General features: G+C 34.6%; 1 protein-coding gene across 1 annotated transcript; it reads right to left on the bottom strand.

Annotated features, from left to right (window-relative positions):
- Positions 1-478: 478 nt before the first annotated feature.
- LOC125877779 (uncharacterized) lies at positions 479-8,911 on the bottom strand. The gene is made up of 8 exons (XM_049559046.1): positions 8,575-8,911; positions 6,122-6,189; positions 5,540-5,687; positions 5,379-5,459; positions 4,660-4,746; positions 1,307-1,392; positions 989-1,109; positions 479-784 (listed from the first exon to the last, which is right to left on the bottom strand). Exons 1-8 carry the CDS (start codon positions 8,854-8,856, stop codon positions 707-709), a joined length of 951 nt encoding a protein of 316 aa, XP_049415003.1. The 5' UTR covers positions 8,857-8,911; the 3' UTR covers positions 479-706.
- Positions 8,912-16,614: the final 7,703 nt, after the last annotated feature.

Genomic DNA, 16,614 nt, shown 5'->3' with positions numbered 1-16,614 from the left:
GGGGGCGGTCAAACAAATAAAAAATTGAAGTTGAAAATATTTTTTAAAAACGAACTTAAAATATTATTTTTTGGTGGGGGGTGGGGGGTGGGGGGTGGGGGGCTGATGGGGGGTCAGGGTAGGGTTGGAGTGAAAAAATAAAAAAAATGAAATATTTTTTAAAAACAAACTATAATTTTTTTTTTTTGGGGGGGGGGGGGAAAGGGGGGGTTAGGGGGCTGGCTTTGAAGTTGAAAATATTTTTTTAAAAATAAACTTTAAATTTATTTTTTCAACAAAAAAATTGTACTAATATGAAGTTGGAGGAGAGTTTTGAAAGATGTTTTCCTTAATTTTTTAAGGAAAGTCATTTTCTTTAAATTTGAGAAAAATGAGTTGATTTGAAAAACATTTTCCAAAACACAACCAAACATGATAAAATTGGATTCATTCCAAACCCACCCTTAATGAAGTTTTTATTGTTAAAACTAGATGGCGTCTTGAATTAGGTGTTTGTGATATGTGATGTTGGACTTGTTTCTTTCCTCAAAACTTATCCTCAACTTAAAAATATACACAACTCCATCAAGTTATGATAGTTAAAACGGGATCGTGATCACATTTTATGGAGGAAAATGTTATCAATCACCTTTCACTTACTCCTCACTATACATTATGATGTGATCAATGGCACAAGAAAACTCTATAGCTGGACGAGCGTTGAATTTCAGGCTGTCGCTATCTTCCTGGAATAGACTATATACATGGGGTCGGAGCGGCCAGGGTTAGGAGATATATCCACAGCCTATACACAAGCAAGGTCAAAAGAAATCAGCACCAATGAACTTGAGTTTTCTGAAAGGAAAAACTCTACTACTTCAATACAATTTATGCTGACAACCAGATCAGTCTATCATATTGATTGAAGAGAAATCGCTTCTTCGTAAGTTTAATTTGTTGAAGATGAACAACTTTAACAAATGCTCCAAGTAGAGAACCTAGAAGTTACCTGTGGAGGTTCAAATCCACCAGCATAATGGAAATAGGACCCAACAATCATAACATGATCAGCATCTCCAGTTGATGTCCATATCGAGATAGCCTTTGTCCAAAAGCAGCGGTTCGAGAAACTGGTATACAGGCAGAGTCCAAGAAGAAAAGATGTTTTTCAAGCCTTATAGTTTAGAATTAAGTTAACACTGGAAACTACTGGTCCAAGTTTAGATATCTAAGAAAAAAAAGGTTTGCGGAAACAAGCCAAGAAAAACTTTCTGGATTTGTATTCGTCTGAGAAAATAAAAATTTACACTTCATAGTCATTATTTACCTCATAATTGCAAGTCCACCAGGTTTAAGAACACGCGACATTTCTTTGAAAACAGCAAGAGGCTTCGTTAAATAATCTACACTAACCTGCAAGGAGAATCAAAGTTCATTAGCTTTGAATTTTGTTTTTGCTAGAACAATGATACATTTATGACAATGATGCAAACTTAAGATTTGAAGTACATGATGTGATGTTGAATCATCCCAAGTGTTGTCTATAACTTATCACAGGCTCTCAACATCAGGGTAGGATAGTTGTCTAACTTGCAAGGTGCATTCTCCAGATTCAAATCGCCAACAAATAAAATCTCCGAACTCAGATTGTAAAAGCTCCCACCCATGATGTTGTCTCTGGACTCAAATCGCCAAATGATACAGACTACATACTCAAAATCGTAAAAGTTCCCGCTAAATGATGCAGCCTCTGGACTCATACCGTAAGAAGGTTCCAAGAAACCTTGTGCCTAAAAATGGAGTCAAGACTTCCTGCTCGAGAGCACCTAAACAAAATAAAGGTCTCTTCTTTATGAAGAAACGGGTCCCTCCCCTATCTTTCTTCTTTATGTACCGAATGGTCATTTCCCAAGAATAATTCGTGGTTGATGTCACATACTCAGATTTAGTCAAGAACTCGACCCCAAGGAAGAAGGACATGGAATGAAATGGGTCTTTTGCGACCTGCCAAGGGATGATCCTTCTAATCCAGGAGTACTCTTGCCAACAAGTTAATACAAAACATAATTCCGAACAAGGATGGAAGCGGCTGATCTTTATGGTTAAGTGTTCTCTCATGCTATTCAGATGATCATCCCCCATTACTCTAAAATGAATATAGATTTGAATAGGTTTGAGACGGTTGACCCTTACGGTAAAGTATTCTCCTTTAGAAAAAAAGTCTGACACTAATGCCCAAACACTCTCAAACAAATTGAGGGTTTTTTCCCCGATTGCTAAGACAGAAGCAAATTCAAACGCGTTTGGGACAACTCTGGGCAGGGGGGGTCACCAGATCAACAACCAAAACTTTGAAAGGCTGACTAAGTGTCCACGGGGAAATCCCATCAGTTATTAGGAAACAAATATTACTTTATGAGCAGTGAAGAGGCTCACCTCCATTCAATGGCTAGACAGGATCACATGCTCCCGCATGATCAAATAAAATCCCTTTTTATTTGGGCTAGCCATTTTTAAGAAGTTGTTAATATAGGAATGGGCAAGGACACCGAACGATAAGGGATGACCGAAAGCACGTCAGATTAAAAGACTTAAGGAAGATAGCTTACGATGACAGGCTGCTGATCCTCGATTCTGTAGTAGCCAAATTCTTGAGGAAGCCAAAAGGCATATGTTACACTCTTTGCCTTGGTAAGGTCTTTTGTCCTGGAGGAGTTTTTTTCAGTAAGCTTTTAAACAAGGAACCAAACACAGGATTCTTTGTCAAAAGGTATTCATGATGGCTTTAAAATCCAATGTCTACGATGATCCAAGTGAAAAGAGGTACGTGACAGGACGGTCTAAGTGCAACGAACCAAAAGCCCCATTATATGCAGTAGCAATCAACCATCGTCAGCCCCGAAAACAGCACAGCAAATTCCACTTCCCGGATACATTTCATTAGGTGTCTGTAAAGTGGGGAACTATCTGTATGGGGAAAAAACTATGTCTGGCAAACTAGACTGTGACACGTGGTAAAATCAAGACCAAGAAATGCTTGTTTAAACCCGGGGAAATTGGGAGGGACTGTTCCCGGCGCGACCCGGGGTGTTGACATATGATCATATAAAGTTGCCATGTGACCGGAAATCTTACAAGACCTTTCCCCGGGTTAGGCCATCTTCAGTTGGACACCCTTATAATGACTCTCGGGTGGAATTAACAATCAATCTCGAGTTGTGGGCCAACCTGCCCCCAATCATTCCAGGAAAAGCGTCAGAGAGTAGGCACGTGCTACTAGGTAGCCTTTTCAGTGCTAAGCATGCATTCTGTTTCATATTGACGCGATGGTTCGACTTTTATAGCCTATAAAAGAGGACTCTTAGAAGAATAGAAGGCATCGAAAAATCTAGGAGAGTGATACACTAGTCTTTTTTACATTCTTCCCTTAGAATTTCCTTGGGGAAAGGCTCTAAATCTTCCCCTCAATTGAATTCCCTTTTTCCTTGTAGCATATTACATTCTTGTATTAATCCATCACCTTGAACTTTCAGTCTAAAGTAAATGAATTTGACGACCTTATTTGACTTGCCTTAAAACCCTTTCTACAATTCTACGGTTAATCAAAATGACGGTTTTTCCAGTAAACAATCAAAAGTGAGTTATTTCCAAGTTTCAACAGTGATATCAAAAGCCGGATTTTTCTATTTCTGAGAAAGAGAAGCTGGCTGTTTTATTTAAATAGTTTCAGGGGTCGTCTAGTGTGAAGGATAATATCAAATAGTCTTGGGATTAAATTATAGCACCACTTAATTTGTTGTTTGGTTGGCAAGTCCGGGATAACTTATCCCGGGATTAATAATTAGTATCGGGATAAGTTATCCCTCCCTTTGGGTGGTATAGTAATCCCGGGATAAGTTATCTCGGATAAAATAAGTAACTGACAAAAATGTCTCTTTAAATCCTTTTTATACATCACTTTTTACATTCATGAAGGACATTTTTGTAAGCAAATCAATTGTTCTTAAAATTTATTATTTTGAATACAACAAACCAAATACTCAATAAAAAATAATTTTATTATAACTTATCCCATCATAACTAATCCCATCATAATTTATCTCATCATAACTAATCCCGTCATAACTTGAATTCAAACCAAACGACTCCAATTATGTTTGAAGCAAAAGAATAATTCTTCATGTTTCTTCTATCACTGAGAATCGAGTAAAGGAAATTAAAACATTAGAAATCATTGTCAGCAAATATGGACTAAATGGTAAGTCGTACTTTTCTTGTTAACCGCGGCACAAATTACTTTCTGATCCTATGCAGTTTACTTAAGGCCACAACTGACTTTTTAGTTGTAATCAGAAGTATTCACAGCCTTACGTGATAAAAGAAGCAATTGAACTTGTGGGACCATAAATGAAGAGACAGTCCTCAACATTAAATTAAAAAGCGATTTCATGAAGTCCAGTCAAAGAGCTGTTTCATTAAAATCAACCAATAAACCAGACATGGATGATGGACCATCCAGTTCATATAGAAGAAACCCCAGAAAAGCTAATGATGCAAGAGCATAACTTTAAAGTACAATGAACAGCATCAATACGCATGTCTAAGCCTGTCTACATAGGATGCAGAAAAGATGAGCATTTGTTCAATGGCCAGATATGAATGAGAAAAAGATGTACATACCACATTGGTTATAACATCAAAAGTATTGTCTCCAAATGGGAGCTTAGGATTATTGTTCAAGTCTTGAACTACATACTCTGTAAAAACCTGCAGAGACATCAAACAAGCAAGTGTGCAAATTCATCTCATCACAATAGTTCTTTAACAAGAACTCCTTACAAGTAAGGTAAAAATTTCACAATGAAACATTCAACAAAATGGCAGAAGGAATATATCCCATTTCAATTTCTTCCCTCTAATTCTAAAAATGACTTCAGCTTGCACCTGTTTTTTTTAAAAGTAGAAGTGAGAGAAAAAGTTCTTAAATAGCCTGTACTCCGTCAAAAGAGTCCTTGCGATGGCTAGCCACTTCTGGATCTTGATCAGACAAAGGAAAAAGAGCTACCACACCCAAGTGGCCACTTTGTGAAATGATATCTTTGACTACTGTGGACCACAATTTAAAGGTCATGGAACTCCTCTTTCTACCCCCACTCCCCACTTGTGGGATACGTAGTTGTTGGAACTCTCCTCTCCCTCTCTTTTTTTTTTTGTGTGTGTGGATGTGGGGGTGGTGTTTAAAATTGACATGCCATGTTAATTAAAGAAGAGAAGAGTGAGTTCCCCATCATCCCGTAAAAGGACGAGGTAGGATATTCTCAAATGGTCGACACGGGTTTCATTTAAATAGAAACTAGTGCATAAGAGGCTAAGACTTGAAGGCACTTTTTAGATCTTACTGTATTTCGCTTAAGCTCTTCTTCATTCATACCCATTCCAACTATCCTTTCTTGCTTGAACCCAGCAGGGTAATGACTGACCTAGATATGGAGAAAGAACAGTTTACGATCATGTAAACATGTTCAGAAAAGGAGAGATTTACATGCAGGAGATACCTTACCCAACTGCTGCACATATCGAGTACTGCTACTCCAGGAGTGTTACTAGAAGGCAAGACCTCTGAGTAATACTTGGTAAGTGCAGCAATAGCTTGATCATCAATATGTGTCACGAAACGCGGCATTTCATAGAATAACGTATCTGATGATCTGAAAATCAACTCAATCCAAAGATGAAATCCAATCAATTTCTCAGCCTCACAGTTCTATGGCTTTGAAGAACAAAGATAATTTGGAATTATAACATAATTATGTTTCCTAGCAGTTGATTTTATCAATCCTGACCAATGTTTGACAACAGGCGTCACTATCAAAGAACATCATAACTAGTGAAAGCACAAACCAGTGAGTAAGCGATAAGATGAAACCAGAAAAATGATCAGCATCATGCATCATTAGGAATTAGACAATTTTTTCTGAAATTGTTTTAGTATTGCTAATGTGTTTTCCAGATTAAAAGTAATAAAATGAATGGTGCCAAGCAACCAATTTCAGACTTCTGTGCTCACCGTTCGTGTTCTTCCCTTAATAAAATATGAACAGTAAAGACAGACAAAAGGAAGCAAAAGTTCAATAGATTATACTCATCAAACCGCTGGAAATCTTCATCCTTGAAAGGAAATTGTTCTGGCCATTCAACATTCTTCAAAACCTTCAAGAAAAGAAAATAAAAGCAATGCATGAAAACTCTAATCGATTAAGACTTGTCATCGATCAGAATTAATCTTTTGGTGTTGAGATGTAAGTTTGACAAAGGTGTATCAGTTGATAAGTTTTGAAACTACAAGATCGAGTTGGACTGTGAAATTGAACTTAGATTGCTGATTCCTATTCTAGTAATTCACTACTGGCCTTAGTTTCTTACTTTTTTTTTTTTCCCGATAACCATGGTGTTTAGGTTAGCTTGTCTGCACCTTGGCTAATTCCACTGGATACCTGCTACCTCCAACCAGAAAGAGTTACCGCGTAACTCTATCCACCAGGCTTGTACAGGTGGGAAGAGATCATCTAGTGGTTTTGCGTAAGCAATCTTAGACCTCTTGGAATATGCCTTTCTTCACCTAGTTTTTAAAGCTCTTCCTCAATATGTTTGATCCCTTTCCAAACCTTCTTCTTCTTTGTCAATGATCTCTTGGGATTTGAATCTGAGACCATATGGTTCTTAATCCACTTAATTGACTACTAGATCATACTTTTGGGTGCTTCAATTTCTTACTTTTTAGGTGGCATAATGGTTGATAACACACTTGAACTATCACTTTTTTCACGAATTTCACATCCCAATTATCCGTTGTATCTTTTTCCTATCTGAACTATCACCATCTATACTGATAGTTGGGGTGTGAAACTCGCAAAAAAGTAATAGTTGAGGTATGTATTTTTTTGACCAATATCTCTAAATCTTCTATAAGATGTACATGGAAAGAAATTTGATATGCCCTTCCAAGAATGATTTATCTAGTTAAACTAATTTATGATGTGGTGTTTGAGCCAGTTTCCATGCACCTCGACTATTTCATTGAATACCTACTATCACTACCACTAGGTACTGAATAACTTTGTCCACCAAAATTCAGGTAGATGAAATAAAACCACCTAATATGTTTTGTCTCTATTGGGATCAGAAACCGTAGTCTCCAAGGTTTGCACTCACATCACTGGCCACTAGGCCACTATCTGTAAAATTATTAACACCTCTCTCTCCACAATCTCATCAAAAAGCAGACAAAGTTCATGCTTTTCTTGGGCAAGTATCTGCCGAACAAATTAATTACTACCTTAATACATCTCTACTCTTCTACTGCATAACCCTGAAGCATGGACATATCTATTGCATACAACACTTCATTGAAAGAAAAATATAAGTTCTCCAAGAATTGATGCCAATGACAACAAACATCTTCGAGTTATTTCATCTGTTGTTATATACAGGGCTGACTCAATAACATTGGGGCCTAAAGTGAAACTTAAGAGAGGGGCCCTAATATTTTTTTTTTCCATCATATATACTTTTATTTAAAATCTACTTTTCTAACTATTTTAGATGTGAAATCATTACGTACTATTTTATAATCAATTTGTTTTAATAATTCCTTTTTAAATGGTAATATAGATAATTCATTCATTCTCTCGAGAGACATTGTTGATCTTAAAGAAGATTTAATCAATTTTAATCTCGAAAAAACTTCTTTCGGCTGAGGCAACGGTTACAAGAACTGTTAACATTATTCTATAAGCAATATGTGTATTTGAAAAAAAATCAAGTCTTTTTATTTGATTGAGTATTTTCATTAGATCATTATCTTCTAGTTGCATAATTTCTCTTAACACTTATAATTCAAAAAATAAATCTAAACTATCAATATCATAATAACTATTACATATTAAATAAAGTTCAAGGTTAAGGCAATATTTTTTAAAATTCTCATCATCTAGTGATCTCAGTATTTTACCACTAAATAAGAAATCAAAAATATTTTCATATGCTTCAATTGGTTCAAATCTATTTTGAAGTGAAAAAATAGTTTGATCTACTCTACATATATAAAATAAACAACTCTAAAAGATTCTTCAAGGGACTTTGTGATTTCGCTACCCATATTTTCATCAAATTGTTTCTTACGAAATTCAGATTTATTCTCATTTCATATGCAATTTCATTAGTATAAATCATAACTCTCATAATATATATAATTTATTTTTTTTAAAAATAACATAGATAAGTAATTGTTTTTTTTAAATGGGAGCCCAAAATATATGAGGCCCAAGCGATGGCTTTAGTGGCTTAGAGGTTAAGACGCCTTGGTTATATACACTTACTTAATGCATTGAGCTTATCAAGACATCCCAAAAAAAAAAAAAAACGCTGAATTAAGTTATTGTGATTCACTCAATTTCTATCTAAGATACTTTTAAGCGTAATCACCACCTAGTTCACATTGCAATGAAAGTTTAATTATCTAATGCTTTCACTAGTAACTTCCATTGTCATTTTTAGCAAATTCTGTCTTGCAGAAGAAGAAGATGCAGAATTTACCTGTTCAATTGCACCCTTCTGTCTTGCAGAAGCCACGAAGGATTTAGCACCGACATTGCCAGCCATACTCATGAACTGAGACCACAACGATACCCCAATTCCCAAGACAACTCTACGATGAATATTTCTGCACCGAATTGCTCTCCTCTTACCATCAATTCTTGTTTGAGCCTTTGAACAACATTGAACTGAATTGGTACATGCTATTGGGGTTGAAAATGGATAAATTCCCGCCAAATTTGGCAGCCGACTCTGTAACTTGACACCAAAACGGTTAGCCATTTTTGGGTTATGATGTTTTATCTACACAGATGTTTTTCTGAATGTTGATTGGGTTGATTCCGTTTTTTTAGTGATGGGTATTTGGTGAACGTGTCCACACTCTGACCCAAAAGACTCTCTCTCAATGGCCCAAGTATGTTCCACCTCAATTTTATGAAGATTCTATTGGATTTTTAACAAAACAAAATTATGAAATAAGACAAAAATGTAAATATATTTATGGAAAATAATTATAGTTTAAAAAAATTACAAAAAAAAAACCGCCTTTTATAGCATAACTCTCTCACTTTCTCCTTTGCCACTCCTCTCCCTCTATCGCCCTCTCTCTCCTTGCCAATAAGAAGAAATTCATTATTATGTATTATGTATCAATTGTATTAAATCAAATATAGGTGAGAGTTTTGTATTTTATATCAATTGTATTCGAAAAATTATATTTGTATTTTTGTATCAATTGTATTTGTATTCATACGAATACAATATGCATTCATCCTCTCTATCACATGTATTATGTATCAATTGTATCCAATCAAATATAAGTGAGATATTTGTATTTTACATCGATTGTATTCGAAAAACTAAATTTGTATTCAATTGTATTTGTATTATGTGTCAATTGTATTCGTTATACAACAAATACAATATGTATTCATCCTTTTTCCTCCCTTTCTCGATCTCGCTCGCCTCTCTCCTCCCTCTCTCGATTTTGCTCGCCTCTCTCCTCCCTCTCTCGATCTTGCTCGCCTCTTTCCTTCTAATGTGTATTCATTTGTTCATTTTGATACAAATTAGTTTGTATTTGTATTTTTTTCTCCAAAATCCATGAAAAAATACAATAAATATAATGTATTGTGTAGCGAACCAAAGTGTACCTGCGAATTATAATTAGTGAAACTATAGCTAAGTAGTCCTATTTACAGCCTAATGTTTGTTGTTTTTTAAAGTATCCCAATGAATAAAGGGTCCATAAGCCTAATGCATAATTTTTATTCCTCACAAGCATTTACACGAGATATTGTAAGAACCAAAACACATACATTTTGATTTACTTTATGACGAGATTATGAAAAGGCAAAGTGTTTAATTATTTCAAAATAATTTGAAACTATATTTGATTGATGATTCATATTTACAGTAATGTTTATCGAGAAATTGATTTAGCTGAATTTATGAGATCAAGGACACGAATCTTGATTTAACTTATTAGGTTCATACTTTACCGATAAAAGGAAGTGATTAAGCAAGTAGATAAAGTTGAATGGAGCAACAGATATCGGATGATGTCTAAGTCTTGAGGAAGATTTCATAAATTTAATTTATAAAGGAGCTTTCTATATAACTTGCAAAGATGGTTATTTAATCTAATGTAGACACTCATATATGATGTGAAATTCAGGATAAATGAAGAAATGACTAAAGTTATAGCTTGGATTTCGTTCCCTAATCTATTGTTTACTTTCTTCGTTATAGGGTGTCTTTTTTCAATAAGCTTTGGCAGTAGGGGAGTAGGTTCAACTTGACCTAGCCACAATCAACAAGACTAGGCCAAGTTGTGCAAGAGTAAAGGTGATGGTGGACCTAAAAAGAACTTTCCCTAGTAAAGTTCTAATGAATATTGAAGATGAAGCTACAGGAAAGACTAGGATAGAAGTCGTTCAGTTAAAATATGATTATGTTCCAAGGTATTGTATTGAATGTAAAACACAAGGACATAGCAAGGAGAGCTGCAAAAGTATGAACCAGCCACCAAGGGAAGAAAGGCATGCACTAATTGAGGAGAAAAGGATCAAAGTTCAAGAAACTGAGGTCCACAGTTTTTATAAAGGCAACGCTAAGATTCTATCTAGTGCTAAAGTAGTGGGTGATCTTGCTAATTGGAAGGTGGTGGATAAGAAACATCACATTATCGAAGATCAAAATACTGAAAAGACAAATCAACCACTGGTGGAAAACAAGTTTGAGGCATTAAACAAGATTCCCATTGAGAAAAAAGGCATACAAGTATCAACAACATCATCAAACAAAGAAGCTCAAGTCAATAATATTGTAACGAAAGGGCGTAAGGGCATAAGCAACATATGAGTATTATAAAAGACGGGGTGAATACGTTTGGTAAACCTATACATGAAAAAGGGTCATCCTCTACGGAGAGTTTCAAAGTCCATCCATGGTAAAGTTTTCGTTGTTGGTGGTGCGACCCCTACATGGATACAACAGAGTCAATTTAAAATAAGTAGACAGAGGTTAAATTGTGGTGAAAATAACAAACGATTAGTAAAGATAGTATCTGTAATTTTGTAATTGTCAGTAGTTCACAGATAAATTTGATTTAGGCATAGATTACTTAAGAGTTTATTTCTCTCGGTCAGCTCAGTCCTAAAGGAAATTGCAAGGATGGCAAGGAAGTCAAGGAAGCTCTTATTGAGAATAATTTATCCTTGGTGGAAGTTTCCACTGTTGGGATATATACTATTAACCCTATGTTTAGATATAGTATTTATTATAAAATAATTATTTATTCAGTTTTAATAGATTATATATTCATTTATGGTGTATGTTTACTTATATAGTAGATGATTTAATGTATAAAGTTTTAGCTTGTACACAGAGGATTAAATCATCGGTTCTTATAAGTATAAATTTTTTTGTTCACAATCTAGGATGGAAAATGGACATGTCATCGGTACGATTGTATACAAGATTATATATAATTTATCTTGATTATGGGAACAATATAGTTCCAACTTCTTGTGTTAGTGCATTTTGTATGTATTGAACGGGATCGAGTAGAGATAGTTGCTTTAGAGTAACTGACAAAAGCATATTCTCTAAACTGTTAAATGTACTTATATTCTTAATCGTGATATAACTATTATAATCTATATATATATATATTAATTATTGTTTTGATTTATTGAAAGGTGAGAATCTGAGATGAGTGCCTGGTAGATTGGATGATAGTAATATATATTGGTGAAATAATAAGTTAGTTGATGAAATCCATGTCTCATTATAGAGATTGATTGATATGCCTTCTTGAGAAGCTTATAAGTTTTCATCGTGTCAAACCTTGCAAGTGGATTTATAAATTCAACACATGAAATAAGTTAAGAAATGCTCTAAAGGAAATTAATCATTGAATTAAATTTGTCAGTAATTTAATTTATTGATTAGTATCTGTAATCTTAACGTGGGCAATTACAAAAATGTTTAATGAGAAATTTTGAATTATAAACAGAGGACGAATTTCTAGTGGAATGATTTGTAATTTATTATGGTAAGAATAATTCAAATTAATTATTTAAAATTATTTCCATAATAGGAAGTCTCAATAATTAATTATGTGGTACATACAGTGCCCATATTTAACTAGAAATCAGAATCCTATTTTCTAGGGAAAAAGAAAGGAGCGCGTATTTTTTTTGGAGAAGAAACGTGTGTTTCTTTTTCATGAAGGAAAAAGACTCTTTTTTGTACTGGGAAGAAATTCTATAAGTAGGGTTTCTCCTAACCTAGAAAGACAATTAGTTTTCTATTCATACTTGCCCACCCAAGTATTGAGAGAGTTCGGATGTGAACTTGAGATCATTGTAGAAGAATGCAAAGTTGTTGTGTATCGTGTAGATTCGCTCGAAGGTCTGTCTAACTTGTGGATTCGCTTAAACGTATCTACTCATGCTTCAAGAGGTAATTCTTGTATTAAATTTCAACAAGTTTATGTGTTCTAGCATATGATTATATGAGCTCTAGAATAAACTTTATTGGTTATTATTATTCATGTAAGCAATAAGATTTTGACATGCTTTCGCTGTGCATATAGTTTTCTAACACCCACAATGGTGCAGACGGATGAATCTCATATACTGACATTAAAAGCAGAAATAAAGTTCTTCATAATATTGTCACATATAATTTGGGAGATGATAATTCTGTAACTAAGGAGAGATGGGGATCTATGTCTAAGAATAATTCAGCTTATTGCTGGTTAACATGGCTAGTGATGGGGATCTATGTCTAAGAATAATGAAGACTACTAAAATGGGAAAGAAGCAGGATTGTGGTGATCAAAGTGTTCAGCCCATAAGAGTGCAACCTAAAAGAAGTAAAGTAATAACACATAAATGATGAAGTCATTTATTGGAATTTTAGATAAGTGAAATCTCAATAAGCTTTCCAAAGGGTTTAAATGTTGCACAAGTTTCACAATTTTGCTTGTGTAGTTATTATAGAACCCTTTCAACAGGTTAATCACATCAATAAGTACAAGAGAAGATTGAAAATGCCTCAAGCAGTTGCTAATTGCAATGGACAGATCTTAATATTTATTAATCATAACATATACATGATTGTTATAAAGGATATTAAGCAACAACTCATAATATAATTGAAACACCAAACACTATTTCAGAGTTTAGATGCTACAGTTGTATATGCTAAGTGTGATGTAGGGCTGATAACGACATCGATAACATGGATCACGTAAAAGCTTTAGAGGAGCTTGATGGACACAAAGTAAAGACATACAATGTGTGGAAGGTACATCAAAGTGAAGCCAAAGAAGAAAAAGACCATATCATAATTTCAAGAATTTACAAAAGAAGACAATCAAACAAGGCCCTTATCTCATTAAGGGTAAAATTGTAAAGAAAGTGTCTTCTTTATTTTATTAGTATAAATAGTAGTCTTTTTCATTTTGGAAGACTTAGAATATATGAATTTTGAATGTTAGATGAACAAACTCTTTCAAGAGTGTAGTTTAAAGGTGGAATCCCTTTTAGGTTAGTCTAGCTTAGTGTAGCTTAATCTAGATTAGTGATGAGTGGATTCCATTGTTGACTTAGGACTTCTTAACCTTGATTTCACTTGAGATTGCTCATTTGTGGATTTCAATTTGAGTTGTTTCTTTTTGAATTCAAGTTTCTATTCTTCCTTGGCTGATTGTTTATTTAATTAACCTTTCTTTCTGCCCTTCTCATCTCTTATTTATAATCTATCTTACTATCTTTGTTGTTTAATTTCGCATTTGGTTTCAATTGGTTTCATCCCCAATTGAAATCCTTATCATTTGGTATCAGGAGCCTAGGTTACAAATCTAGTCTTGGTTTGCAAAAAAGAAAGTATGTTCAAAATCGTCTTGTTATGATTTGTTGTTTTTGACACTAGATCCTTGTTCCCTTGTGTTTTTTGAGTCTAGGTTTCAAATTTCGTTCAATTTGGAGTTGTAGAAGTGAAGTTGTCATTGAAGAGTTTCAAGTTTTTCAAATTTTGAAAATGAGTCTTTTGATAGAGGAGAAATTGGAGGTTAATAATTATTGAGATTTGCTTTCTAAGTTGAAGGGAAGAAAATCCTAAATTTTGAGCCAGTTACGAGTTGATTTGAGTGTATTGGAATTTAGTGTGTGTTCTTGGTAATCTTCAAGTTGTTCTTGAATAAGAAAGAAAGAAAGTACATTTTATCCAATATTCTCAAGTCAAAGTTGATCAAAGTGTTTATTGGTCCATATGTGGAGAATTGAAAAAAAAAAAAATTGAAATTCAAAAAAATAAATAAATTGAATTTCAAAAAATAAAATAAAATGATATTCCATGTGGACATTCTACGTCAGGAGTTAACAGTCAACTATCAAAGTCAATCGTTGACTGTCGAGTTAGCACCCACGGGGCGCCAGTCAGCGGACAACACAACAACTGTCAGCGCCAACAAGGTCCAGACGCCTAGTGGCTGAAAATTGCAGGTTTTTCCCCTTGAAAGCCCAAAATAATTCTAAGTATGAGAAGTGTTTTGGACATAAAATTTTTTCTAAGTGTCCTAACTTCGTGATTTTTTTTCTACACTTTTTTTCCTTCAATTCCTCAACAATTTAAAAATTAGTTAATATTTTTAGTTACTTGTTAACTAGTTTTAATCATCAAATCATTCAATCAAAAACTTACAAGTGATGAACTTCTTTTAGGCTTAAAATTTTTCCAAGTGTCCAAATTCACTTTTTCTTCTTCTAAACTCATTTTTCTTCTATTTATTAACTATTTAACAATTAATTAACATCTTTAATTACTTGTTAACTAGTTTTAATCATAAAATCAATTCTTTGATCCTTCAAATTAGGTAACAACACATAATTCTTTTACTTTTGTTACTTAGATTGTTTTGAGTTCAAATCTTTTGGTGCTTCTTTCTTCTACTTTTCTCATCTTAATTTGTTGATAACCTTCTTGATTCAAGTCCTTTAGATTTTTGGTTCATCCTTCTTTCAAGAGTCAGAAGAATCCACTCCACCACAAAGAATTAGTGATGTTGTGAATTGATTGGGCAAATATAGTTCTCTATCAACGTTGGAAAGACACTATAGGAAGGTGAGTGTGAGATCAAATACGAGAGGTGTGAGGAATTTTTCCACTAACCTTGTTTGCTAAGTATTGTAGGTACCCAAGGTGATTACAAGGAAGAATGTCATCCGTAACTTCTGAATATTGTAGAGATGACATTAGTGGATACTCTTGTAGCAATATGAGCTACGAGCATGATAAACATGAGTTTTGTGAGGGCTATGATGGTCCTTATGAGCATGGTAATGGGGATCTTGCGTATGATGATGATTCTTATGGGGATATGATTATCCATGGGATAATGAACAACATGGTGGTGAGAACTACTACTCCGGAGATGATTTTGAGATGAATGAAACTTATGACTCTTGTGATGATGTTGAAGGGGTAGAAAGACCTTATGGTGTATACCACTGTAAAGATGAAGGTTCTCATGCTACGAACTATGGCTATGATGGCGATGTGAGGTATAGTTCTTTCTCCCATAGGTCTTATGAATCCTTTGAGCAGAATCTAGATACAAATGGAAGTTGTGAGGTTGAATTTCCTTCCTCGTCTTGTGCTACTTCCTATCCTAAGAAAGAAGGCATAGATGTTTAGGCAGGACCATTTCAAAGTCATCGTGTGGCCCATAGAAGCAATACATTCACTACTTCTTGAAATATGATGACCTTTTCTTCTCATCTTAGTTCCAATGTTCCTTGTTCTCCATTCGGTGATGAGGTTGGAGGTAGAGTGGGAGGAACACTAAGCCATGAAGTAGTAGGGTTAAGAGAATTCTTTACCGCATTGAGGGAAGATTTTGATGATTTCTTGCGGATGTTTGAAAAGGTCAAGTCCATGGTACAAAAGAGGCAAGTTATTCATCATGAAGATAAGCCTAAGGAGTTACCTTTGGAAGCAAAACAAGATGCTCTTTATAAGAGTGACGTTAAGGAGTTGAACATGGAAGTCAAAACACCCACTCCTTATGCACCAAAATGGAAGTTAAACTTGAAGGTATCTTCCAACCCTTCACAATGAATCCTTGTCACTTTTCCTAACTCTCATAAAATTGAGAGACAAAAGATTGAAAGGAGTAAGGGTGTGAAAAGCGACAACTCTAGAGTGGAATAAGGAGAGGTTGGGTGGAGTGATGTGAGAGGGTTGTCACATTCTTCTCCTAACTCATGTAGCTTTTCTTTCTCTAGTTGTTTGAATAATTGTGTAGGTATCCTTGGAACTAAGCCTAGTGAGGCACCTCAAATTGTGAAGAATCAAGAGGTTCTTGAAAGTTTCCAAAAGGAGCAAATGTGCTCCAATGTTGATATCCAAGGTGAAGACACTTCTTCCTATGAGCTACAAGGTAAAAATGCTAACTCTTACACTTCCTTGAACTTGGAACATCATTGTGTGGCTAGTAGCCCATTGAGTGTAAATGATAGCTTGTCT

The sequence above is a fragment of the Solanum stenotomum genome, chromosome 9 (assembly GCF_019186545.1).
Source record: "Solanum stenotomum isolate F172 chromosome 9, ASM1918654v1, whole genome shotgun sequence".
Lineage (NCBI taxonomy): Eukaryota > Viridiplantae > Streptophyta > Magnoliopsida > Solanales > Solanaceae > Solanum > Solanum stenotomum.
This window is presented reverse-complemented; position numbering and strand designations above follow the sequence as displayed.

Excerpts from the sequence above, each read along its gene's own strand:
- LOC125877779 (XM_049559046.1), bottom strand. The coding sequence starts at position 8,856 with ATGGCTAACCGTTTTGGTGTCAAGTTACAGAGTCGGCTGCCAAATTTG. Across the intron at positions 5,688-6,121 it reads GATTTCCAGCGGTTTGATGA|ATCATCAGATACGTTATTCT; the intron begins GTATAATCTATT and ends GTTGATTTTCAG. Across the intron at positions 1,110-1,306 it reads GGTGGACTTGCAATTATGAG|TTTCTCGAACCGCTGCTTTT; the intron begins GTAAATAATGAC and ends CCTGTATACCAG.